The 26,445-nt window shown below is 52.0% G+C and overlaps 1 protein-coding gene and 1 non-coding gene across 5 annotated transcripts in view; one reads left to right on the forward strand and one right to left on the reverse strand.

Moving 5' to 3' along the window:
• Nucleotides 1-240: 240 nt before the first annotated feature.
• The window catches only part of MLXIPL (MLX interacting protein like), a 31,885-nt gene continuing 5,680 nt past the window's right edge, over nucleotides 241-26,445 (reverse strand). Inside the window, exons 2-17 of one of the 4 annotated variants that reach the window (XM_016185961.2) lie at nucleotides 23,379-23,485; nucleotides 12,641-12,723; nucleotides 12,447-12,536; nucleotides 12,181-12,225; nucleotides 11,016-11,214; nucleotides 10,846-10,926; nucleotides 7,044-7,213; nucleotides 5,946-6,459; nucleotides 5,684-5,751; nucleotides 5,457-5,604; nucleotides 5,222-5,337; nucleotides 5,011-5,130; nucleotides 4,717-4,844; nucleotides 4,512-4,635; nucleotides 2,348-2,477; nucleotides 241-928 (exon numbers count right to left, since the gene is read on the reverse strand). In XM_016185961.2, the coding sequence (XP_016041447.1) occupies nucleotides 819-928; nucleotides 2,348-2,477; nucleotides 4,512-4,635; nucleotides 4,717-4,844; nucleotides 5,011-5,130; nucleotides 5,222-5,337; nucleotides 5,457-5,604; nucleotides 5,684-5,751; nucleotides 5,946-6,459; nucleotides 7,044-7,213; nucleotides 10,846-10,926; nucleotides 11,016-11,214; nucleotides 12,181-12,225; nucleotides 12,447-12,536; nucleotides 12,641-12,723; nucleotides 23,379-23,485 (2,233 nt within the window). In that variant the 3' untranslated portion in view covers nucleotides 241-818. Of the gene's footprint in view, nucleotides 929-2,347; nucleotides 2,478-4,511; nucleotides 4,636-4,716; nucleotides 4,845-5,010; nucleotides 5,131-5,221; nucleotides 5,338-5,456; nucleotides 5,608-5,683; nucleotides 5,752-5,945; nucleotides 6,460-7,043; nucleotides 7,214-10,845; nucleotides 10,927-11,015; nucleotides 11,215-12,180; nucleotides 12,226-12,446; nucleotides 12,537-12,640; nucleotides 12,724-23,378; nucleotides 23,486-26,445 lie in introns of all 4 variants that reach the window. The other 3 variants (XM_007518006.3, XM_060173489.1, XM_060173491.1) reach the window with 3 other exon arrangements.
• On the forward strand, nucleotides 25,186-25,318 carry LOC132533280 (small nucleolar RNA SNORA84). The gene has a single exon (XR_009545173.1). It is a non-coding gene; the product is annotated as a small nucleolar RNA SNORA84 (small nucleolar RNA).

Genomic DNA, 26,445 nt, shown 5'->3' on the forward strand with positions numbered 1-26,445 from the left:
CCTGCAGAAAGGGGTATTGGGGGTGGGGCTTCAACTCTTCCTAGGAGAGGCACTGTAGTGGTTAGAGCACTAGATTGCAAGCGTGGAGTCCTGAGTTCTATTCCCGGTACTACTCATGCCAGAATGATGCTCTCAGTTCCCCCTTGTCTTTCTTACATTAGTGAAGTAAAAAGATGTTAATGTCATCTTCCCTGTAGTGTCTCCACCCCCACCCCAGCCAGACTCCCCAACAGTCCTCAATGGGTTTTGTTTTGTTTTTATTGGTCAAGAATTCTTTACAAAATACATACACACACACACACACATACACAACACGCACGAGAGCTACCCACTCACACACAAGAACGACCTGCCCTGATGGTTCCTGGGTCAGTCCTCCCACTCCAAGGGAGGCTCCCCCTGCCCACCTCCCCCAAAAGCTACCCATGAAGGAGCAGAACCTTTCCTGCGTTTCTGCCCAGAAACAGACCCATGGGAAACAAGATTGTCCTCTCATTCCAGAAGATTCCTTGAGTTGTAGCTTACCACCCCCCCCCCAATTGTCATCGCTGCTAAGGTTGGGGGTTGTTTTCCGGTCATGGTTCTCTCATGCCACTTTGTAGTCAGGAAGGTAGGGGTCCCACAGCCAGTAGGGGGTCCCCAGTGTTGCTTGCTGGCCAGGAGCTCCTTCTCTTCCTAGCTCCTGGAGAGGTGAGCAGTGACCCGGGCCCAGAGTGGATCCCAGGAAAAAGGGACAGCTGGGCCCGCAGCAGCAGGGGCGTACCCCGAAGTCATCCCTGGAGTCCCACCCAGAGAGCCACAGACAGGTGCAGGTGGCATTATAAGGGTTTGCCCTCCATAACGGCCCTCGCGGCCTGCTCGGGGATGCAGCTGGGGTCCGACAAGATGCTGGTGGAGGTGCTGAGCTGGCGGAGGGAGTTCAGGACAGCTGGGGAGACACAGAGAGACAGGTGTCTGCTGGGGCTAAGGTCCCAAGAGGATAGGGCAGGTCTGTGCGGCCCTGGGGCCAGGTGGGGCAGGTCAGCTTGGGCTAATTTAACTCCAGCAGTCAGTGTGCTGAAACAGACCTTGGAAAAGGTTTATTTGTTCTGCAGAGCCAGAGCCTGGAATGCTCAAGCTCCCCAGTGCTTCCAGGCCACTCTGTTACTCAGAGAGAAAAGGAGGGGACATCATAGCCCTGGAGCTTCCCTCAGGAGCACGTTGCACTCCCATGCGGTGCCAGGGTTTGAACCTGAGCTGCGTGCATAGCTAAGCATGCACCCTACCTGGTGAGCTAGTTCTCTGGTCCTGCTGGTCTTGTCCTTTTAAAACAATAATGAGGATGGGCAGGGGTGGTGGCCTAATGGTGATGCAAAAAGACTTTCATGCCCGAGGCTCTGAAGTCCAAGGTTCAATCCCTAGCACCACCATTAGCCATAGCTGAGCAGGGCTCTGCATCCCCCTCCCCATTAAAATAAAGTATTAGAAGAGGGAGGAGGGACAAGCCGTGACGCACTGGGTTAAGAGCACATAGTATGAAGTGCAAGGATCCAGGTTAGGGCCCACCTCCCCTGCTTCCCACCTCCGGGGTGGGGTGGCATTTCAGAAGTAGTGAAGCAGGTCTGTAGGTGTGTATCTTTCTCTCTCCCTCTCTATCTTCTCCTCCTCTCTCAATTTCTCTGTCCCAATAAAGTGGGTGGGGGAGAATGGCTGTCAGGAGCAGTGGATTTGTAGTGCCGGCACCAAGCCTCAGCAATAACCCTGGAGGCAAAAAAAAAAAATTGAGCTGGGGAAATAGCTCAACTGGTACAGCACAGGACTTTCATGTCTGAGGTGCCCAGTTTGATCTCAGACACAGCTTGTACCAGAGTGGTGTTCTGGCTTACCTGTCCTCTCTGTCTCATGTGAATCTCTCATGTGTAATAAATTAATATTAAAGAGGAAAAAGACGAAAACTGCTCAGTTATATTATACACACACAAAGTTATGAATTCATCTCCCAGCACTATGTGGAGACCAGCTCTGCTCTAGGAGAAAGTCTGGGGAACCCCAGTGCCGAGGGAGGGAAGATGGGAAGGTCTCAGACCCCTCCCTGCGGCCCCTGCATCCAGCCCCCCGCCCCCCACTGTCTTCTCAAAGGATAGCTCCGGCCTCCATCCGATTCACCCGAAGTCAAGCATCACCCTTTTTGGCAAGACCTATGGGAAAGCTTTTGGCTCCTTGTGGAAGTTGGCATGACTGTCAGCCCCTCTTGGGACCTTTGTGATTGGCTAGGGTCCTGGGGCACCAGCCAGGGGGCACAATGGGGTGGAAGGTGGGGTGAATGCAGTGAATCCCTATGCCCCTTGGGCCCTCAGGGCTCACGTACTTGGCCGGAGAACAGGCAGCGAGCAGTACTGGTCCAGCCAGGCCAGCGACGTCTGCTGGAGGCTCTGCAGGCTGGCAGTGGACACCATCCCATTGAAGGACTCGAACAGAGGCCGGATGATGACGCTGAACTGTGGCCAGGTCAAGGAGCAAGCCTGCTGGCCAGCCCACGCTCACCGCCATGCCATGAAAATCTCTATCGGGTCCCAGTCAGGGGAGGGGACGGGCCACTGTGGAGCCCCAGCCAAGAGATGCCCAGGTGGCTAGCTACTCTGGGACACACTGTCCCCCTCCCTGGGTTTCCTTTCTCTTCTTGTCTTTTTTTTTTTAACAATATATTTTTAAATATTTATTTCCTTTTGTTGCCCTTGTTGTTTTATTGTTGTAGTTATTATTGTTGTTGGATAGGACAGAGAAATAGAGAGAGGAGGGGAAGACAGAGGGGGAGAGAAAGGTAGACACCTGCAGACCTGCTTCACCGCTTGTGAAGCGACTCCCCTGCAGGTGGGGAGCCGGGGACTCGAACCGGGATCCTTACTCTGGTCCTTGTGCTTTGCACCACCTGTGCTTAACCCGCTGCAGTACCACCCGACTCCTTTTTTTTTTTTTTTAACAACTGCCCTGCTCAGCTCTGGCTTATAGTGGTGCTGGGGATTGAACCTGTGACCACGGAGCCTCAGGCATGAGAACCTACATCCTTGAGCACTGTAATGTGAGCACTTAACCAGGTGCACCACCTTCTGGCCCCTCTCCCTCTCTATCTCCCCTTTCCCTTTTGACTTCTCTCTGTCTCTGTTCCAATAGTATCACTGGGCTGTACTGAATTTAGTACTCCCAGTGGCCATTTTTTTTTCTACTTTTTTTTTTTTATTGACTAGGACAGGGAGGAATTGAAAGGGGAGGGGAAGAAATTGAAAGAGAGAGGGAGAGAGAAAGAGAAATACCTGCAGACATACTTCACTGCTCATGAAGCTTCCCCCTGCAGGTGGGAAGTGGGAGCTCAAATCCTGTAATGTATGTGCTTAACCTAGTGCACCACTCTATCCCCCAATTTAAATAAATAAATGGAGATTTCATGTCTCAGGGCCTGGGAGGTGACATGGTGAATAAAGCATTAAACTCTCAAGCCCCAAGTTCAATCACTGGCACTGCATGTACTAGAATGATGCTCTGGTTCTCTCTCTCTCATTACTAGATAAATAGTGGGGGAAAAAAGAAAGAGCCTGGGGGCCTGAGCACCAGGTTAAGCACACATAGTGCAAAGTGCAAGAACCTGTGCAAGGATTTTGGTTCGAGCCCCCAGCTCCCCACCTGCAGGAGGGTCACTTCATGAGTGGTGAAGCAGGTCTGCGGGTGTCTGTCTTTCTCTCCCTTTCTGTCTTCCCCTCTTCTCTCGATTTCTTTCTGTCCTATCCAACAACAACACCAGCAATGACAACAATAACAATAATTACAAGGACAACAAAAATGGGGAAAAAAGAGCCTCCAGGAGCAGTGGATTCGGAGTGCAGGCACTGAGCCCCAGTGATAATCCTGGGGGCAAAAAAAAAAAAAAGAGCAGGAGTCAGGCGGTAGTGCAGTGGGTTAAGTGCAGGTGGCACAAAGTGCAAGGACCAGCATAAAGATCCCCAGCTCCCCACCTGCAGAGGAGTTGCTTCAGAGGCGGTGAAGCAGGTCTGCAGGTGTCTGTCTTTCTCTCCCCCTCTCTGTCTTCCCCTCCTCTCTCCATTTCCCTCTGTCCTATCCAAAAGCGACAACAATAATAACTACAACAATAAAACAACAAGGGCAACAAAAGGGAACAAATATTTTTTTAAAAAGAAAGAAAGAGCCTGGATGGTGGTGCACCTGGTTAAGCACTCGTGTTACCACGCATAAGTACCCAGGTTCAAGTCCCCAGTCCCCACCTGCAGAGGGGAAGCTTTGAGAGTGGGGAAGCAGTGCTGTAGGTGTCCCTCTGGCTCACCTTCTTTCTCAATTTCTCTCTGGTCTCTATCCAGTAAAAGAAAACAACTAATAAAATAAATTTAAAAATGGAAGAGTCACTTCACGTCTCAAGCTCCCTTCCAAACTGCCCAGGGGACTGTCCCCTCACCCAGGACCTGCTTCCTGCATTCCTCTCTGTTCCCAGTTGCTTTGGGGGGGGGGTGCTGCTGGGAGGATACGACCCAGAACTTCCAGTTATGCTGCGTGCGTGTGCGGACATAGTCATCGAACATATCCCGCATCTGGTCAAAGCGCTGGTGTGTAATGGGCACGCCGGTGGCGGGCAGCTGCTGCTGGCACAGGCTGGCAGGGATGGTGGATCAGGCTTGGAAGATCCCCCCCTCTGGAGTTGCGGCCCTGGGAGCACGCCCCCTGGCCTCCCACCTGATGGCAGCGTTGAGTTCCTCCACCTGCCCACGCAGCCGCTGGGCCTCCTCCTGCATGGCCGCACGCTCTTGCTGTAGCATGGCGATGTACTCCGCCGTCTTTTGAAGCGTCGTGGCTTTGCTCACCTGCGGGAGCCCAGAGGGTGTGGGTGCCGGGCTCCCTAGGACCAGTTGGTCAGAGCAGAGACTCCCAGGTTTGCATTCCTGTGGGCAGGGCTCGCTGCCAGCCAGATCTGTGGCTCCCTGGACTGCCCCATGTTTTAGGGGTACTGGGGGCTCCCTGGGGGCCCACCTTGAGGCTGGGCTGGGCGCTAAGTGTGCCCACCAGCCCGTGCAGGGTGTCGAAGCCCAATTTGATGTTGAAACGTCGTTTCTGCTCCGCAGAGATGTGCGTTATGCGCCGAGTCTCCGTCTTGGGGGGCCAGACAACGGAGTGAGCCCGGGAAAGGGGTCTGGCAAGGGGGCCTGGGGGGTGGGGTGTGGAGTGGCAGGGTGGGCCCCACCTTGCTGCTGTCTGGGCGGCCCCGGCTTAGCATGGGGTGAGGGGGAGACACATGCACGTTCAGAGCCCCCAGACCCGGGGCCGGAGTGACTTCCCCGGACAGCCGCCGCTCACCACCTGTGTCACGAACAGACAGACGCACAGACAGACCAACACAGGGAACGGGGTCCTGTCACAGCCCCCCTCCTCCCCACCTCTCCCTCCAACCCAGCCCCCTTCTTTGCAGCCCCCTTTACCGCTGGGCACTGGTGGGGACAGACGCTCTGACTTGGGGATCATGTGGGGTCTGGGTGGGGCCAGTGTCGCCTGGCCTGGGGGAGGCCGGGGTGGCACGGGGGCTGGACCCGGGGGAAAGAAGGCACACTGGAACTCAGGGACCGGTTTCTGCTGGGAGGAGAAGAAGGGCGAAGAGTTGGGGGCTAGTCCCGCCTCAAGGTCACCCCCACAGTGCCTGCCATCTTACCAGGGACCCTGGGGGCCGGTGGAGGGTGCGGGACAGGAGTGGGGGTTCCAGGGCTTGCTCCGGCTTGGCTGTGCACAGAGAGAATGTGAGGGTCTGGGGTTCACTGCATCCCGACACCCTCTGAGACCCCACGCCTCAGACTCCTCCTGTTCCCCAATCCTGGGTTCTGGATCATGTCCTTTTCCCTCTCACCTGTACCCCCTCTGTTTCTACCCTCCACACCAGCCCCCCTTCTCTGTGCAAGGCAGGGGACCCCACTCACCTGCCGTCAGTAGCTGTGTGAGGCAGGGGTTGCTGGCCCCAGAAGCAGGGGCCAAACTAGGGGGGCTGAGCTTCTGCCCGTTGTGGGATGGGGTGGGGGGTTTGCCTCTGGGCTGCAGGCCCTGGGGCACTGCAAAGTGAGGCCGGAGTGGGGATTCAGGGTACCCTGGGGGCACTAGGTCCAGGGAGAAGCGGGCAGGGCTGGGCTGTGGGGTGGGGGGGAAGGCAGCTGGGGCTGGCAGCGGGGCCACTCCTGGGTCTAGGGGGGCAGCAGGAAAGGGGAATCTGGGGGCAAAGACAGGCTCCTCGGGCAGCAAAGTGGGGGGCAGCAGTAGAGGTGGGAAGGGGGTTGGGGGACAGGACTCCAGGCCGGGCCCCTTGGCTGGGGTTGGGAATGGGAGGAAGGGTGGTGGTGCAGCTGGGGTTGGGAGCTTGGACTTGGGGTCTTCAGAGAGGAGGAAGTCGGGGCTCAGGAAGGTGCTGGTGTCCAGGGGGGCAGGGCAGCTGCTCTGAGCCTAGGGGGTGGGGCACAGAAAGGGATGGCCTGAGGAGGGGACCCCCAGGCAGCCCTGGGGGGTGTCGGGAGAGAGTAGGCTGACTGGGCTGCCCCCCATCCAAACCCCAATACAGGGAGCAGAAGAGACAGTCTGAGAAAGTGCCAACCTTCACTCATTAGAAACTTTCTCTTCCATCCACTGCCCCCCTCACAACCTGCTCTCCCCCCTTCAAACCCACTCATCTACCTTCCTCTCCACCAACCCCCCAAGTGTGAACCTACCATTCACCCCCAGACACCCAGGATCCTTCCCTCCACCTAAACACACACACACACACACACACACACACACACACACACACACACACACACACCTTTCTGCCCCCATGAGCTAGGCCTCTGGCTTGGTCTCTTTCATCCAAACTCCACCTGATCACTAAGGTCCCAAGTCCTCCTCCTCCTCCAGGAAGCCTTCTTTGGCCACCAGCCCTGAGTGAAGTCCTGCTCTGTGTTCCCCCTGACCTCTCCCTGTCCCCCTCAGCCTCCTCGCCCAGCTCTGTTCCCCAACCTGAGCGGAGCCCTTCAGCTGGTCCCCAGGCTCACCTGCAGGCGGCTGTGCCCTGGGATGGGGGTCTCGCCTGAAGAAGCAGTGGGCACCTGGGAGCCCAGGATCCCTCCGCTGAAGCTGGGGTTGGCCATTGGGCCAAAGCTGGGGGGCTCTGGAAAGTTCGTGGGCCCGGGTGTAGGGGGTGGGCGATAGTTGGAGAAAAAGTCTGTGAATCAGACAGGAGGCACCTCCATCAGGGCTGGGGGGGGGGGTGGGGAGCTAGGTGGGTGGTAGGGTGGGGACTCGAGGGTGGGGGTCCACAGGAGGTTGTGAAACAGACAGAGTTTATGCCTCACCCAGGGGAAGCGGCAGTAGGGTTGAGGGAGACGGGAGGGGGCGGGGGTATGCAGACACCCCAAGAAGCAGCCCTCCTACAGACCCCCACACTTGCGCTTGGGGGGGTGCTCCCATCCACGGGTCTGGGACACCCTTAATCTGCTCCTGCTGGTGACACATTGGTAGACAGGGAAGAAAAGGGTGGGGTGCAGGGAGGCAGTCTGGGAAGGGGCGGGCCAGGGGTGACTCAGGGGTGAGGGGGGGGACAGAGGTCAGTGGGGTTTGATGGGTGGGGGAGGGCTGAAGGGTAGCACCCTGGAGTGGGGTGCAGGGCCTGGGGGTGATGTCAAGGCACTGAGTGGGGGTGCTGAGAAGCCAGTGGCAGTGGGCAGTTTGGGGGTGCGGTTGTGTAAGGCCTGGGCTATTCTGGTTTTGGGAAGCAGCTGCCCGTGGCCTGACCACATCCCCGCCGCCTGCCCGCCGCTCCCTCTCGGGCACCTTTCTCTGACCCGGGCCCCGCAGCACCCAGCCTCAGTCTGGCCAGTGCCACACACAGCCCCAGTGCCCCCGACCAGCCCACAGCGGGGAGACCTTTCTCCTGAGTCTCTTCAGTGAGCCCTAGTGGAGAGCAGAGACCCCCAGCCTCAGTGCTGGGGGTGCATCCCAGGCAGCTGCTTTTTTCCTCAGATTGTCCTCAGGGGCATCTGTCTGTCTGTCTGTCTCTTGGGTCTGTCCTGCTGTGTGAGGCTGTCTGTGGGTACCTGCCCTGACTGGAGGTGTGTGTGTGTGTGTGTGTGTGTGTGTGTGTGTGTGTGTGTGTGTATGAGAATGTGTGTAGTGAGTGTGTGTGGTATCTGAGTGTGGGTCCATGTGAGCTCCCAGCCACATCACAGAAATGTCTTGAGGCCCCCCTTCCTCTACTAAGTGGCCTGGGTTTCAGGGACCTGTGGTCACCCATGTCAACCCCCCCAGAACCCGACCCTACTCCAGGCACATGTGTCCACCCAGCAACCCGCCTGCCAGTACTCCCTCTGTGTCCCCACCATCGCCTGCCCACCTGCCAGCCCCCCAGCTGTCTGGAGTAGTCCCTCAGGCTCTTCGCCCCCACCAGGAAGCCCTCCCTGCTCTACCTCCCACTCACCCACTGCGTGGGCCTCCTCCTCTCAAGCAAGGTTCTCTTAACCCCAGCCATGGTGAGGACCCCAGAACCTTACCCCTTCAGAGGCTGCCTCTGTCTTGGACTGGGACCTGGGGTCTGGGACCGGGCACTCAGTGGGGTTCCTACCTGAGGTCCAGGCCTGTGTGTCCAGCCCCTCCTGCTCCCAGGGCCCCGCCATGGCCAGTCTGAGCTCCCAGGGCTGGGGGTGGTTCCTCATTCCCCTCATTAGGCCCCTCCCCTCCTCTTGACTGACAGGCTCAGGACCCTGCAGGGGCTCTGGTGTGTACTAAGTGTGTGGGTACCAGAGCTGACACCTCCAGCAAGAGCAGAAAGCAAGGAGTGAAGTGTAATGACAGGAGTGACCCTGTCCTCTGAGAGTCTCTGGATGTGCACAGGAAGCCAGTGATGTCAGGGAAGCACACTGCTTACAGAGTGCTTTACAGTGTCTTAGGAGCAGCAGCTCTGGACTTCAGGCATGAGGCCCTGAGTTCAATCCCCAACACTGCATGTGTCAAAGTGATGCTCTGGTTCCCTTCTCTCTCTCTCTCTCTCGTTCCTTTCTCTCTCTCTCTTTCTCTTTCACTAATAAATAAATACATCCTGCGGGTTGGGCAGTAGCACAGCTGGTTATTTATTTATTATTGGATAGAGACAGAGAGGAATTGAGAAGGGAGGGGGAAATAGAGAAGGAAAGAGAGAGACACCTGCAGCCCTGCTTCACCACTTGTAAAGCTTTCCCCCTGCAGTTGGAGACCAGGAGCTTGAACCCAGGTCCTTGTACACTGTAATGTGTGCACTAAACCAGGTGCACCACTGTCTGGCCCCTCTTCTGGGGCTCGGTGTCAGCACTATGAATCCACTGCTCCTGGGGGCCATTTTTTCCCTTTTGTTGCCCTTGTTCTCTATCATTGTTATTGTTAATATTATTGCTGTCATTGTTGTTAGATATGACACAGAGAAATGGAGAGAGGAGGGGAAGACAGAGAGGGGGGAGAGAAAGATAGACACCTGCAGTCCTGCTTCACCACTCGTGAAGCGACTCCCCTGCAGGTGGAGAGCCAGGGGCTCGAACCGGGATCCTTACGCTGCTCCTTGCGCTTTGTGCCAAGTGCGCTTAACCCACTGTGCTATACCACCCAGCCCCCTTCTTTTAAAGATTTATTAATTAATGAGAGAGAGACAGATAGACAGCACCTGAGCATCACTCTGAACTCAGAACCTCATGTCTGAGAGTCCAACCCTTTATCTACCATGCTCCCCCTTGAGCTGCTTCTGTCTCACAGGAAATAAATAAAACATTAAAAAGGGAGGGGCCAGGAGGTGGTGCACCTGGTTGAGTGCATGTATTACAATGCGCAAGGACCAAGGTTCGAGCCCCTGGTCCCCACCTGCAGGGGGAAAGCTTTATGAGTGATGAAGCAGGGCTGCACGTGTCCCTCTGTCTCTCTTCCTATCACCCCCCTCCTTCTTGATTTCTGGCTGTCTCTATCCAATAAATAAAGATAATAAAAAAAATTTTTTAAGGGGGGGCAGGGGTAGAAAGCATAATGTCTATGCAAACAGACACTCATGCCTAGGCTCCACAGTCCCAGGTTCAATCCCCTGCACCACCACAAGCCAGAGCTGAATAGTGCTCTGGTAAAAAAGAAAAAAATAAATAAAGTAAGGGGTAGGGAGATAGCACATTATTCTGCAAAAAAAAAAAAAAAAAAAAAAAAAAAGGAAAGAAAGAAAGAAAACCCTCATATCTGAGGTTTCAGGTTCTCAGGTTCAATCCCCAGCACCACTACCAACCAGACCTGAGCAGTGGTCTGGGTTCTCTTTCTTGTTAAAATAAAGTAAGGTAAAATAAATGAAATGTGGACCAGGGAAGTGGCTTTGCAGATCACATGTTTGATCCCTCCACTCTCCACTCCATTAAAAAAAAAAAAAAAAAAGAGTACAGGGTGGAGGAGACAGCATAATGGTGATACAAAGAGACTTTTGTGCCTGAGGCTCTAAGGTCACAGGCTCAATCCCCAGCACCACCATCAACCAAAGCTGAGCAGAGCTCTGGTAAAAATGAATAAATAAATAAATAACATTAACAACAACAATAACGACAAGGGCAACAAAAGGGAAAATAATATAAATATAAATAACATTAATGAATACAAATATTATAAAAGAAAATAGATTATATAAACGGGCAGGCACAAACAATCAAAATGCCTGTGTCCTGTGAGTCCCAGAGCCTCAGCTCCAGTGTCCCTGCCAGGCCCTGCTGTCACCTGAAAATATGCCAGCTGTGCCCCAAGGGGCTGCAAAGAGAAGCCTGGAAGAGCCTGTCCCCACATCCCTGGCCTGACCCTCACCCCACCCACCTGAGATCTCCATGAAGTCATCCAGGCTGGGCTGCAGGGGTGTCAGGTCCGGCTGGATCATGTCAGCATTGCCCACGTAGGCTGGAGGGAACACGGAAGCTCAGGAGATATGGTGGGGTGGAGCCAGGCCATCCTCTCAGGCCTCCCCAGGATTGGGGGGGTCCCCTCACCGTCCTCGGGGGGCAGCTGCAGGGCTGAGGGGCTGGGCTGTGTCATGGTGAAGAGCGTGTCAGAGATGTCGGACAGGAAGCTGTCGAGGTCCAGCTGGTGGCCCCCCGGGTCCTCCTCGGAGCCCCCCAGCAGCACGGGCACCACACTGGAGAAGAGCTGCTCGCACCATCGCTCCCGCGCGGGCCACCCCTCCTGCACCTGGGGACACACAGCATCACCTCTGATCCCCAGCGCCCCCCACCCCATCCTCACCTCTCCTGGGAGCCCCACTGTGTAGCCTGGAGTCCCAGAGTCCCCCCCCCAGAACGCCCCAGGAGATAGGCTTGATAAAGACTCCAGGCTCCTGGGGGCCACAAAGTGGTGCACTGGGTTAAGCACACATAGTATGAAGTGCAAGGACTGGCTTAAGGATCCTGGTTTGAGCCCCTGGCTCCCCACCTGCAGGGGGGGTTGCTTCACAAGCAGTGAAGCAGGTCTGCAGGTGTCTATCTGTCTCTCCCCCTGTCTTCCCCTCCTCTCTCCATTTCTCTCTGTCATATTATATATATCACAGAAGCAATGGATTTATAGTGCCAGCACCGAGTCCCAGCGATAACCTTGAAGGCAGAAAGAAAAAAAAAGACTCCGGGCTCCCCTTCTTTCTCCCTATAGTCTCCCAAATGGAACCCCAATTCTAGAATCCTCTGTTCTATTAGTTCAGTCAATCAAAAGGCTTGACCACCCTCCCCCCCTCAAATGAGAAGAAGGGGCTCAATGATTCAACCAACCAGAGCACAGCTTTCCATGCCTGGTCCTTTGGGGGTCCCACTCTGAGCCACCCCCCTCCTCCCCACACACACATCCTGATTTATTTATTTATTTTCCCTTTCGTTGCCCTTTTTTTTTTTTTTTTTTACTGTTTTTATAGTTATTATTGTTGTTGTTACTGATGTCGTCATTGTTAGATAGGACAGAGAGAAATGGAGAGAGGAGGGAAAGACAGAGAGGGGGAAAGAAAGACACCTGCAGACCTGCTTCACAGCCTGTGAAGCGACTCCCCTGCAGGTGGGGAGCCGGGGGCTAGATGTGCCAGTCCTTGCGCTTTGCACCACATTCGCTTAACCCGTTGCTCTACCGCCCAACTCCCAACATCCTAATTTTTTGACCCACCCCTAGAACACCCACCTGCTTCGGGGCCAGGAGATCTCCTTCCCTGCTGGATTTACGAAGCTGCGGGAACACACAGAGGTGGGTACTGGATCCCTCGACCCCACCAAGGACTCCCCTAATCAAGGCTCCCCCCAGATCAGCAGGCTGCAGTGCATCCTGTGGCCACACGGTGGCGCTGTTGCTTAGGTCTGAATGACCAGGGCCAGGAGCGGGGGGTGGGGGGGGTGGGGGGGCCCGGGCGGAGGTTTGGGGGTGTACGCTCACCCCTGTGTCCCACTAACCCGCTTCTTGTAGTAGATGCGCCACTTGTGGTATTCACGCATCACCACCTCGATGCGCCGCTTCCAGTAATTCCCCTCCAGGACCACGGCCTGAAGGGTGCAAGGATGGAGGGTGGGGCTCAACAATTAGGGCAGGGGGGCCACCACCTCAGGCCCCCCCCAAGCCCGTCCTGTGCCCCTAAGGCCCCAGATACCTCAGGTTTGCGGTGCTCATCTGCCTCAGGCCCTTGCAAGGGGGTCACGAAGCCACACACCGGACTCTTCCGTCGCTCCACATCTGAGGAAGGGGACAGGGCAGGGGACAGGAGGTGGAGGCGGCTGTTGGATCTGCCACCCCCAGGAGGCAGGAGCACAGGTACCTCATCGTGAGATCCTGCCTGGCATTTGATGCTTGGATTACATGCCACCACCTCCAGGAAGCCCTCCTGTCTGCTCTAGCCCACTTCCCCAAGGCTCTGTGAAAGGAACTGCCCGGGAGTTTGGAAAGTGTGTAGGCATAACTGACTGAAGGGCTGGCTTGGAAGGTGGTTGGCACTGCCTACTCTCAAAGAACCACTCCAGACCACCCACCATTCCCTCCTCCCCTAGTTTGGATCTCCCCAGGCACCAGAGCTTCTCCCAATGCTGTAATTCCTCCCACGTGCTGCCAGAATTTGAACTCTGAGCCTCATATAGGCAAAGGATGCACAGGGTCAAAGAAGGGGGCAGTAGGGAGCACCTGCCCCAGATCCCCCAGAAGGGAAAATGAACCCCAAGAGGCTGGGTTTGAACAGCCTGCACTCCACCCAAGCAGAGCCAAGCAAGTCTAACCCAGCTGCCCAGGACCCCAAGCCAGCACCCCAAGTCCTGGGCCACTTGCTCATGTAGCCCTTGGCACCTGCAGGGTAAGTTCTGGGACTGGAGCTCACAGCCTGGGAACAGGATTACAGAAGGCCCCCATGGAGCAAGAGCCCCCATGGCTGGGGTGGAGTAGGCAGCACCCAGGGGCCCAAAGGGAACAGAGATTCAGGGTGTGGGAGAGTGAGCGACAGGCCAGGGGAGGAAGGGGTCATCACCAAGTGTGAGAACCTGGGTTCAAGCCCCACAAGTGGTGAAGCAGGGCTGCAGGTGTCTCTCTCTCTCTCCCCCTTCCTCTCTATTTCTGTCTCTAGCAGGAAAGAGAGAGAGAGAGAGAGATGGAGAGAAAAGACTGCTAGGAGTAGTGGAGTTGTCTTCAAGCACTGAGTCCCAGCTATAACCCTTGTGACTAAATAAATAAGGAAGGAAGGAAGGAAGGAAGGAAAGGGAGGAGTCCCAGGGGCCAGGAGCCCTCAGAGGCAGCACATGTGAGGGGCTGAACCTGGTTTCTCTCTGCAGTCCCCCACCCCTCCCTCTTACTGAAAGCCCACCCACCTTCAAGTCTTTGCTGCTCAGAAAAGAGCCATTACTATCAGAACAATAGCAAAACAAAACAAAACAAAACAAACCAATATGTAATCCAGGAGGTGGCACATTGGCATGAGGCCCAAAATTCAATCCCTAGTATTCCATGTGCTAGAATGATGGTCTAGCTCTCTCTCTTTCTCTCTCACTGACAAATATATTAGTTATTTACTATTCACTAGATAGAGACAGAGAGAAATCAAGAGGGAAAGGGAAAGAGACAGAGAGACACTTGCAGCCCTGCTTCACTACTTGAGAAGCTTCCCTCCTTCAGGTGGGGACGGGGTAGCCTGGGTCACTCTGTATTGCAACATGAGCACTTACCCACGTGCGTCACCACCTGCCCCCAAAACACTTTTTTTTTTGCCTTCAGGGTTATCGCTGCAGCTCAGTGCCTGCACTAGGAATCAACCGCTCTTAGACACCATTTTTCCCACTTTTGTTGCCCTTGTTGTTGTTGCCAGATAGATCAGAGAGAAATGGAGAGAGGAAGACAGAGAGGAGGAGAGAAAGACAGACACCTGCAGACCTGCTTCACCGCCTGTGAAGTGATTCCCCCGCAGGTGGGGAGCCGGGGGCTTGAAGGAGGATCTGTATACCAGTCCTCACGCTTTGCACCACGTGCAATGAACCCGCTGCACTGCCGCTCTGCCCCACCAACACATATTTTTTAAAAATTTTTTTAAAATTTATTTTATTTATTTATTCCCTTTTGTTGCCCTTGTTGTTTTATTGTTGTAGTTATTATTGTTGTTGTCGTTGTTGGATAGGACAGAGAGAAATGGAGAGAGGGAGGGGAAGACAGAGAGGAGGAGAGAAAGACAGACACCTGCAGACCTGCTTCACCGCCTGTGAAGCGACTCCCCTGCAGGTGGGGAGCCGGGGTTCGAACCGGGATCTTTATGCCGGTCCTTGTGCTTTGCGCCACCTCCCAACACATATTTTTAATGATTAAGAAAAAGTAAGATGGCCACTGGAAGGTGGCCCTTTCAGTAGAGCGCATGCCGTGCCATGCACGAAGAACCAGGTTGGAGCCTCTGGCCACCATGTGGAAATTTTAGGAGTAGTGGAGCGCACTGGTATCTCTCCCCCCCACCTCTCTCTCTCTCTGTCATTCACCCTCTATCTAAAAATAGAATCCCTGGGAGCAGTAGAATTGTGCAGGTGTGGAGTTCCAGCAGTAACACTGGTGGCAAGAAAGAAAAAAAAAAGATACATAGGGAGTCGGGCGGTAGCCCAGCGGGTTAAGCACAGGCAGCGCAAAGTGCAAGGACCAAGAGCCGGCATAAGGATCCTGGTTCAAGCCCCCAGCTCCCCACCTGCAGGGGGGTCGCTTCACAGATGGTGAAGCAAGTCTGCAGGTGTCTATCTTTCCCCTTCCCTGTCTTCCCCTCCTCTCTTCATTTCTCTCTGTCCTATCCAACAGTGATGATAACATCAATAAAACAAGGGCAACAAAAGAGAATAAATAAGTATTAGAAAAAAAGAAAAAGAAAAAAGATATCTATATGCAGAGAGAGAGGGAGAAAAGAGTATAATAGCTTACTTGGATAGTATGCTGTTGTCATGTCATGATAGTATTTTGTCATGTTTGAGACCCAGCTTCAAGGCCAGCCCCCACTGCACTGAAGGAAGTTCTCTCTTTCTCTCTCTGTCTCTCTCTCTCTCTACCTCTTTGTCTCTGTCATCTCAGAACAATGAAGACCCAGCGATGACTAGTAATAACAGTGATGATGATAATAATAATAAGGGTCACTGATAGTTCACCCCAGTAGACTCCGTGCATGACTAAGCAGTAGGACCTGCTTTGATACCGGGTGCCACATGCTAGCACCATGCACAGTCCTGAGGAAGCTCCATGGATGGTAATGTTGCTGTGGTAACTTTTCTCCATCTTCCTCAAACCAAGAATGAAAAAAAAAAAAAAAACCTGTCTCAGGACTGAGAGGCTGCTCAGTGGCGCTCCAACTCCTAGTTTCATTCCCTGGTGTCACGTAAAAATGAAACAGGAGCCAGGCTTAACCAGGTGGTGCACCTGGTTAAGCACCCACATTATAGTGAGCAAGGACCCGAGTTCAAGTCCCTGTCCCCACCTCCAGGGGAAAGCTTCATGAGTGGTGAAGCAGTGCTGCAAGTATTTCTCTGTCTCTTCCCCTCTCTATGTCCCCCTCCCCTCTCAATATCTTTTTACATCCAATAATAAATAAAAATTTAAAATAAATAAAATAAAAAGAAAGAAACCAGGAGTCGGGAGGTAGTGCAGCGGGTTAAGCACAGGTGGCACATAGCACAAGGACCGGCGTAAGGATCCTGGTTTGAGCCCCTGGCTCCCCACCTGCAGGGGGGTCGCTTCATAAGCAGTGAAGCAGGTCTGCAGGTGTCTATCTTTCTCTCCCCCTCCTCCATTTCTCTCTGTCCTATCTTCCTTGCAACGATGAGGACAACAATAGTAACCGCAATAATAAAAAAACAAGGGCAACAAAAGGGAATAAATAAATAAATAAATAAGAAGAGAGAAAAGCACAAGGACCGGCATAAGGATCCCGGTTCAAACCCCGGCTCCCCACCTGCAGGGCAGTCGCTTCACAGGCGGTGAAGCAGGTCTGCAGGTGTCTATCTTTCTCTCCTCCTCTCTGTCTTCCCCTCCTCTCTCCATTTCTCTCTGTCCTATCCAACAACGACAACAACAATAATAAATACAACAATAAAACAACAAGGGCAACATAAGGGAATAAATAAAATAAATATTAAAAAAAAATTAAAAAAAAAAAAGAAGAAGAAGAGAGAAACCAACCCGGTTAGGGCCCCTCATGTGCCCGGCTGAGTGAGGAGAAACAGACACCCTCTTAGTGCAAAATTCTCAGCCAGTTCATCAGCAGAGGACCTGCAGTTACTCCCAGCTCACAGATGTGCATACTGAGGCCAGGACCCAGGATGTGGGGGGCGTGAAGATGTCCCCAAGGTCACACAGCCAAGGCATGCTCAAACTTGACTCCAGCCCAGCTCCCAGCTCTGTGGGACTTTGATGCTGGACTCCTTCTAGCCACTTGCAAACAGCGGAAGCCCACAGCCTGTGTGGGTCAGGCCCCACCGGCATCAGACAAGTCCTCTGGGAAGGAAGGTGTGCAGGCCCATGAGGATTCTGGGGTGGGGAGGAGGCAGATGGGGGTGGGGAACCTGATTCCTTCTGGGCTGTCACCTTCCAGGTTTGGGCAGGGACGGTTGTGGTAGAGGCCCCAGTTGGGACCGGAAGCCAGTCCTATCTCTGCTTTGAGACCCTGAGGTGGAGGTCTAGGGTCTCAGAGGCACCCTCTGGGTCTCAGCGGTGTCTATCTTCCTGCCAGAGCTGCAGGGAACCTTACACAAGACAGTTTCAAAAGTACCAGACTTGGTGGAAGGTTATAAAATCAGCATTAAAGAAATCTGTTGCGGGGCACAGGGTTAAGCATACATAGTACAAAGCATAAGGATCCCAGTTCCGGTCCCCAGCTCCCCACGTGCAGGGTGGTCGTTTCACAGTCGATGAAGTAGGTCTGCAGGTCTCTCTCTCTCTTTCTCTTCTCTCTTAATTTCTCTCTGTCCTATCCAACAACAGCAGCAGCAGCAACAATAACAGTAACAACAGTGGACAAAAAGTTGGCCGCCAGGAGCAGTGGCTTCGTAGTGCAGGCACTGAGCCCCAGCAATAACCCTGAAGGCAAAAAAAGAAAGAAAGAAAGAAAGAAAGAAAGAAAGAAAGAAAGAAAGAAAGAAAGAAAGAAAGAAAGACAAAACAAAACAATTGATTAAGAATAAGAATAGGAACAAGTGTGTTGGCTGGGTTGTGGAGAAAAGGAACCATGGTACAGGGTTAGTGGGAATGCAAATTTGTGCGATAATTTTGCCAACAGTATGGAGTTTCCTCCAAAAGCCAAAAATAGAACTAGCAGCCACCTGAATCTGAAATCATTAACTCGGGAAGCCGCCCACCACGGTGTTTGCTTCAGTGTTATCCACGACAGCTAAGCTGTGGACACAGCAGACGTGCCAGCAGCGGCTGTCTGAATATGGTGGCTGAGTATACACACAGAATAAAAGTCATCCAGCTACAACAAAAGAAAAAAAAAAAAACAGAATGAAACTTTGCTATTTCTGGCAAGATGAAAGGTGCTGGAGGGGATCTGAGGAAGCAGAATAAGTCAGGAGGGGAAGATAAACACATGTTGGTTGAAGTGTGCCACTGGTGTGTGTGTGTGTGTGTGTGTGTGTGTGTGTGTGTGTGTTAAAGTAAAACAAAGCAGATAAATTGACCCAATGTGATCAAAATGAGCCAGTGGGTGTGGACAGCAGATCTGAGGTGATCACAGAAGAGGAGGATAGAATGGAAGGGGTTGGAGGAGGAGGTATGAGGGGAATGAGTGGTTGGCGGTTGATATTAGAAAAGGAAAAAGCTGGGTGGGGGTAGACAGAATAATAGTTATGCAAACAGACTCTCATGCCTAAGGCTCCGAAGTCCTAGGTTCAATGCCCTGCATCACCATAAGCCAGAGCTAAGCAATATTCTGGTAAAAAAAGGGGGGCTGGGAGGTGGCTCACCCGGTTGAGCACACGAGTTACAGTGCACAAGGACCCAAGTTTGAGCCCCCAGCCTCACCTGCAGGGGGAAAGCTTTGCAAGTGGTGAAGCAGTGTGGCAGGTGTCCCTCTGTCTCTCTTCCTCTTTATCACCCATTTCCCTCACGATTTCTGGGTGCCTCTGTCCAATGAATAAATATATATATATATTTTTTTAAAAAAGAATGATATAATAATTAAAAAAAGAAGCTGTGGTGGGAATCGGGTGGTAACGCAGTGGGTTAAGCGCAGGTGGCGCCAACAAGGACCACCATAAGGATCCCAGTTTGAACCCCCAGCTCCCCACCTGCAGGGGAGTTGCTTCACAAGCGGTGAAGCAGGTCTGCAGGTGTCTTTCTCTCCCCCTCTCTGTCTCCCCCTCCTCTCTCCATTTCTCTCTGTCCTATCCAACAACAACGACAACAGTAATAACTACAACAATAAAAAACAACAAGGGCAACAAAAGGGAATAAATAAATGTTTTTTAAAAATCTTAAAAAAAAAAAAAGCTACCCAACTGTGGTACACATATGTTCTTGGCAGCACAATTTGTAATAGCCAAAACCTGGAAGCAACCCAGGTGTCTAACAACAGATGAGTGGCTGAGCATATAAACTGTGGTATATATACACAATGGAATATTACTCAGCTATTAAAAAATGGTGATTTCACCATTTTCAGCCGATCTTGGATGGACCTTGAAAAATTCATGTTAAGTGAAATAAGTCAGAAACAGAAGGATGAATATGGGATGATCTCACTCTCAGGCAGAAGTTGAAAAACAAGATCAGAAGAGCAAACACAAGTAGAACCTGAACTGGAATTGGTGTATTGCACCAAAGTAAAAGACTCTGGGATGTGAGGGGAGGGGGCACAATACAGATCCAAGAAGGATGACAGAGGACCTAGTAGGGGTTGTATTGTTATATGGAAAACTGGGAAAGGTTATGCATGTACAATCTATTGTATTTACTGTTGAATGTAAAACATTAATTCCCCAATAAAGAAATAAAATTTTAAAAAGCCGTGGCCTGGGAGGTGGCATGGTGGATAAAGCAGTGGACTCCCAAGCATGAGGTTCCAAGTCAGTCTCCAGCATCACATCTGGTTCTCTCTCTCTCTTTTGCCTCCAGGGTTATCGATGGGGCTCTATGCTGGCTCTATGAATTCACAGCACCTGGCAGCTAGTTTTCCTTTTTTTTTTAAATTTTATTTTTTTACATGACAGGACAAAGAGAAATTGAGAGGGAAGGGGAGATAGAAAGGGAGAGATAGACACCTGCAGACTTGTTTCATTGCTTATGTTCCCCCTGCAGGTGCAGAGCAGGGGCTCGAACCCGGATCCTTGGGCTTGGAGATATGTGCGCTTGACCAGGTGTGTTACCGCCTGGCCCCCTGGTTCTCATTTTCTCTCTCTCTCTCTCTTTCTCTCTCTCTCTCTCTCTCTCTCTCTCTGTCCTTCTCCCTTTCCCTCTCTCTCCCACTCTCTCTCTCTCTCTCTCTCTCTCTCTCTCTCTCTCTCTATATATATATATATATATATATATATAAAGAAAAAAAGGGGGGCTGAGTGGTGGTGGCGCACCTGGTTGAGCACACTTTACAATGAGAAAGAACCTGGGTCCCCACCTGCAGAGGGAAAGCTTTGAGAGTGGTGAAGCAGGGCTGCAGGTCTCTCTCTCCCTCTCTCTTAAACTTTATTTAGGGAGTCAGGTGGTAGCACAGTGAGTTAAGTGCAGGTGGCGGAAAGCGCAAGGACTGGCTTAAGGATCCTGGTTCAAGCCCCCAGCTCCCCACCTGCAGGGGGGGTCACTTCACAGGCGGTGAAGCAGGTCTGCAGGTGTCTATCTTTCTCTCCCCCTCTCTGTCTTCCTCTCCTCTCTCCATTTCTCTCTGTCCTATCCAACAACGACAATGACAATAATAATAACTATAACAATAAAACAAGGGCAATAATAGAGAATAAATAAATTAGAAAAAAACAGATGAAAAAACTATTTAATTTTATAGGATAGAGGGAAGTTGAGAGAGAATGGGGATAGAGAGGGAGAGAGACAGACAGACACCTGTAGCCCTGTTTCACCACTTGTGAAGCTTTCCCCCTGCAGGTGGGGGCTGGGGGTTTGAAACCAGGTCCTTGTGGATGATAGTATGTGTACTTAACCAGGTGTGTCACCTCCTGGCCCCTCTCTCTCCCTCTTTCTCTCCCCCTTCCTCTTGATTTCTGGTTTCTATCCAATACATAAATATAATTAAAAAATAATTTTAAAAGGATAAAGAAAAAAAGCAGATCAAAGAGGTCAGAGCCTTGTGTTTTTTTCCCCACCAGGCTTATCGCTGGGACTCAGTGGTTGCATGAGGAATCCACTGCTTCCAGTGACCATTTTTCTTTTTTTCTTCCCCCCTTCTTTTCTTTTTCAGAAGATACAGAGTATCTTATTTAATAGGACTGAGAGAAACTGAGAGAGGAGGGGAAGACAGAAAAGGAGAGAAAGAGAGACACCTGCAGACCTGCTTTACCATGTGTGAAGCATCCCCCCTGCAGGTGGGGACTGAGGACTTGAACTTGGGTCCTTGCACATGGTAACGTGCACTCTGTGGGGTGTGCTACCACCTGGCCTCTCAGTGGGCATTTTGGTGAAATGGTGGGAAGATTCTAGACAGGAAGAAGAGGCTGCAGGGCATCTGTGGATAGGTTTTCCGGGCACGTGGGTGGGGCTGTTCTCTGCCTGGATGGGCTCCAAGGGGCCAGGACAGGGAACACTATGTGTGTCTCCTTGTGGGCTCAGTGTCCCTGGCCCTGTGCAGCCTTTGATCTGGCAGCAGGGCCTCACAGGACAAGGTCCCCTCACAGGGCCACAGTGTCAGCTCTGGGCCAGGCCTGTCCTCCCCCAGGCAGGCCAGAACAGGCAGGACTCCTGGCCTGGTTGTGGAGCTGAGGAGATAGGCTCGAGCGGCCCAGTGGGCACACTGCCTGCGAGATTCTGGGTGACACCAGGTGCGGAGTCCTCCTCTCTACCCACGGCCTCTCTAGGCACCTTCCCCAAACCTCTCTGTGGGATGAAGCACCTGCCAGGTGTTCAGGAAGGGCTGCAGTGCAAGGTGGGTGCAGACCCAGATGGGGGGGTCTCAGTTTCCCATTTGTGTCTAAGACCTCTTCCTTTCTTTGCCCCACCTCTATCTCCCTTTTCTTCCTTCTTTCTTTCCTTATTTCCATTTCTTTTCTACCTTCCTTTTTTCTTTCTGTCTACCTTTCTTCCTAGGTAGAGAGAGAGAGAGAGAGAGAGAGAGAATGAAAAACCACAGCTTCCTTCACAGAGGTGCGGTCCGGGCTTGAACCCGGTCAAGCACATGGCAAAGCAGCATGCTGTCCTGGTGAGCTCTTTTCCTGGCTTCCTTACTTCTTTTCTTTAATTTTTTGAAATTTAATGAGAAAGATGCAGAGAGAGAGAGAGAAAGTGCTCAGCTCTGGCTGATGGTGGTGCTGAGGACTAAACCTGGGCCCTTTGTAACTTCAGGCAGGAAAGTCTTTTGAAAACCATCATGCTATCTCCTCAGGCCCTTTTCTCTTCTTTTTTGCTGCCAGCTTTTCTTTCTGTTTTGTTTTTTTTTCTCCAGGGTTATCTCTGGGGCTTGGTGCTTGCACGAAGAATCCACCATTCCCAGTAGGCATTTTTCCTTTTATATATATATTTTTTATTTTGATAGGACAGAGAGAGATTGAGGAGGGAGGGAGAGAAAAAGATCTGAAGCCCTACTTCACCATTTGTGAAGCTTCTCCCCTGCATGTGGGGATTGGGGACTAGAACCCGAGTTCTTGCATGATAACCTGCGCACACCACCACCCAGGCCCCCTCTGCCAAGGTTTTTGCCTGATTCCACTGGATTTTTTTTTAATTATTTATTTATTCCCTTTTTGTTACCCTTGCTGTTTTATTATTGTAGTTATTATAGCTTTTATTGATGTCGTCATTGTTGGATAGGACAGAGGGAAATAGAGAGAGGAGGGGACGACAGAGAGGAGGAGAGAAAGACAGACACCTGCAGACCTGATTCACTGCTTGTGAAGCGATCTCCCTTCAGGCGGGGAGCCAGGGACTCAAACTGGGATCCTTACGCCAGTCCTTGAGTTTTGCGCCATTTGCACATAACCTGCTGCGCTACAGCACGACCCTTGCTGGATTCTCTTATTTATTTATTTATTTATTTACTCCCTTTTGTTGCCCTTGTTATTGTTTATTGTTGTAGTTACTATTGTCATCGTCATCATTGTTGGATAGAACAGAGAGAAATGGAGAGAGGAGGGGAACACAGAGAGGGAGAGAGAAAGACAGACACCTGCAGACCTGCCTCACCACCTGTGAAGTGACTTCCCTGCAGGTGGGGAGCCGGGGGCTCGAACCAGGATCCTTATGCCAGTCCTTAACCCGATGTGCTACCACCCAACCCCTCTGGATTCTTTTTTTAGACAGCAGGTGAGAAACATTGAGGTCAGAGAGGGAAAGAAGGGAGTGAAAGAGAGAGAAGAGAGACACCACAGCATCACTCCACCAGGCATGAAACTTCTCCTTTGCACCGTGCTCCCATGTGGTGGCTGGGGTGGGTGTGGGGGGCTTGAACCCGGGTTCTCTTGAATGGTAAATTGTGAGCCCCACCAGGTGAGCCATCCCCCAGCCCCTCAGAATTCTTCTTCTCCTGGCAAACGGGGCCCAGAATGGGCCTTGAACTGCCCCCTCCCTGCCAAATCTCAGTCATCTTGGGGAACAGTTCCCTCTGTGGCCAATGTCAGAGATGAGTTCCCATGGGAAAAACATTTCCCAAGATCCTCTGGGGCCTGAAGATGTGGGGACTCAGGGACTGGTCTCCCACACAGGCCAGCAGCCCCTGGTGTGTGTGTGGTGGTGGGGGGGGGACTCACACTGGGTGTACCAGGCCCTCCAGATGGCGTTGTTGAGTCGAATTTTATCTCTGCAGAGCAGCTTCAGGCCTTTGAAGTTCTTCCACTTGGGGGAGACCAGATTGCCGCTGTGGGGAGAGGGTTGGTCAGTGCAGGGGAGAGGGGAGCAGGGAGACTTCTGCAGGGGCTGGCTCCACACTGTCCATTCCATGGCTCTTATCTGGAGGGGCAATAGAAAGCACCCCCCCCATGCTAGCCTTCACCATCATCTGTCAACACCAATTCCTAGTCCGCAGAAGAGACCCTGGTGTCCCCTGTTGGGACCCGCTTATTCCTCTACTCACACCCTGGCTCCCAGGCTCCCCCAACCTCTCTGACGGAGTGTTCACCCCTGGTTAGAGACTTTCCAGGGTCCTTCTCTGACCCCCCCCCAATCCCTGCTCACAGGCAGGGCAGGCTAAAGCCTTGGACCTGGGTGGGGGAGACAGCATAAGGATGATGCAAAGAGACTCTCCTGCCTGAAGCTCCAAAGTCCTGGGTTCAATCCCCACATCCTCATCAGCCAGAGTTGAGCAGTGTGATGGAAGAAAAAAGAAAGAAAGACAGAGAGAAAGGGAGGGAGAGAAAGAAAGGTGGGTTTGGGGGCTGGAGAAGTGTCACAGTGGTCAAGCACAGGACTTCCACGTCCCAGGTTTAATTCCAGTCATCTAGGAAACCAGCCAGAGAGATGCTATGTTTATTTTTTGGGGTTTTTTTTTTTTTTTTTTTGCCTCCAGGGTTATTGCTGGGGCTTGGTGCCTGCACTACAAATCCACTGCTCCTGTGGTGATTTTCAAATTTTATTTTATTGGATAAAAAGAGAGCAATGGAGAGAGGAGGGGAAGACAGAGAGGGGGAGAGAAAGACAGACACCTGCAGACCTGCTTCACCGCCTGTGAAGTGACCCCACTGCAGGTGGGGAGCCGGGGGCTCGAACCAGGATCTTTGCATGAGTCCTAGAGCTTCATACTGTGTGCTTAACCCAGTGTGCCACCGCTCAGCCTCTGATGCTACCATTTCTTTCTTTTATTTGCCAGAGCCCTGCTCAGCTCTGGCTTATGGAGGTGCTGGGATTGAACCTCAGACCTCAGAGCCTTTTTGTATAACCATTATGCTGTCTCACACTCACTCCCAATGTGAGATTACTGCTCTATCTATACGGACTCAGCCTCTGCCAGATCACACCCCTTGCTCCCAGCCCAAGGGTGATGGGTGCTGGCACAGCTGGCTGAGCACATGTTACCACATGCGAGGACCCAGGTTCAAGCCCCCAGCCCCCAACTGCAGGTGAAGCAAGTCTGCAGGTGTCTTTCCTTCTTTGTCTCTCTATATTCCCTTCCACTCTCAATTTCTTTTTTTTAAATTTTTTTATATTTATTTATTTTCCCTTTTGTTGCCCTTGTTATTTTTTATTGTTGTAGTTATTATTGCTGTTGTTGTTGTCATTGCTGTTGGATAGGACAGAGAGAAATGGAGAGAGGAGGGGAAGACAGAGAGGGGGAGAGAAAGACAGACACCTGCAGACCTGCTTCACCGCCTGTGAAGCAATAATAACTACAATAATAAAACAAAAAAAGGGAATGAATAAATAAATAAATAGGGGTGGGGGAGACAGCATGATGGTGGTGCAAACAGACTCTCATGCCTGAGGCTCTGAAGTCCCAAGTTCAGTCCCCCACACCACCATAAACCAGAGCCAAGCAAGTGCATCAGAACAGGACAGAGAATCCGGTATTGATTGCTTCTCTGATCCTCTGTCAGAGGATCAACACCAACACCTCAAGTCAGTGCCCTGTGGTTACTGGATGCTGTTGTGTAAGTGCAGCTCTCCAGTGGATATAAAGGGCTACAGCAACTCTGTGATTTATGCATGGGGGCTGTTTCTCCTCCGCGGCCTCCATAGCCCGGTCACTGATACATGATTAAAAAAATAATAATAATAAATAAATAAATAAATAAATAAATAAATAAATAACTTAAAAAGAAAAAGCCAAGGTGCCCCCCAGGGGCCTGGCAGGAGGGTAGCACACGTGACTCCTCCGCCCCATTGGTCACTGTGTCCCTCTCCTCTCTGGTCTCTAGGTGCCTGTGTTTGCCTTCGGCCAGGGGATGGGGGGTGGTGACCAGACCTCATTAGCCCCACAGAGCCCAGCACCCAGCACCTGCTGCCCAGCCCTCTCCAGGCAGCTAAGCGCCATCTGTCCAGTGGAGAGATGGGGGCCCCCTGGTTACTCCTGGGAGGCACCTAGGCTCCCCACTGCCTGTATCTCAGCAACCTCCAGGCCCTCTCTCACCCCTGCCTGTCTCCCACCCCTGCTGAGGGGAGCCAGGTGGGGACAGGGACCCAGGAGACAACAACAGTACCTAGCGTGGGGGAGGGCGGGGGAAAGGCAGAGAGGGATCAACCTGGTGTTGGGGTTCAGAGGGTTCTGAGGCCCAGCAGAAAAGCCAGAGGAGCAGGGGTAGACAGCATAATGGTTATACAAAGATTCTCATGCCTGAGGCTCCAAAGTTCCAGGTTCAATCCCCTACACCACCATAAACCAGAGCTGAGCAGTGCTCTAGTGTTTCTGTCTCTCTCTTTCTCTGCATATCTCTCTCAAAATAAAAAAAAATTAAGATTTTATTTATTTACTTTTTATTTATTCATGAGAAATGATAGGAGAGAGAAAGAACCAGACATCACGCTGGTATATGTGCTGCCAGGGATTGAACTCAGGACCTCATCCCTGAGAGTCCAAAGCCTTATCCACTGTGCCACCTCCTGGACCACAAAATAAAAAATTATTAAAAAAAAAAAAAAAGAAAGAAAGAAAAGCTAGAGAGATGGAGGTATGGCCTGGGAGGTGGCTTAGTGGATAGAGCACTGGACTCTCAGGCATGAGGTCCCCAGTTCAATCCCCAGCATCACATGTGCCAGAGTGATGCTCTGGTTTTCTCTCTCTTACTCTCTCTCATAAATAAACAAATTCTTGAGTGAGCCAGGCAGTGGTGCACCTGATTAAATATACACACTACATTACAAGTTTTTATTTATTATTATTTTTTT

The sequence above is a fragment of the Erinaceus europaeus genome, chromosome 15 (genome assembly GCF_950295315.1).
Source record: "Erinaceus europaeus chromosome 15, mEriEur2.1, whole genome shotgun sequence".
NCBI lineage: Eukaryota > Metazoa > Chordata > Mammalia > Eulipotyphla > Erinaceidae > Erinaceus > Erinaceus europaeus.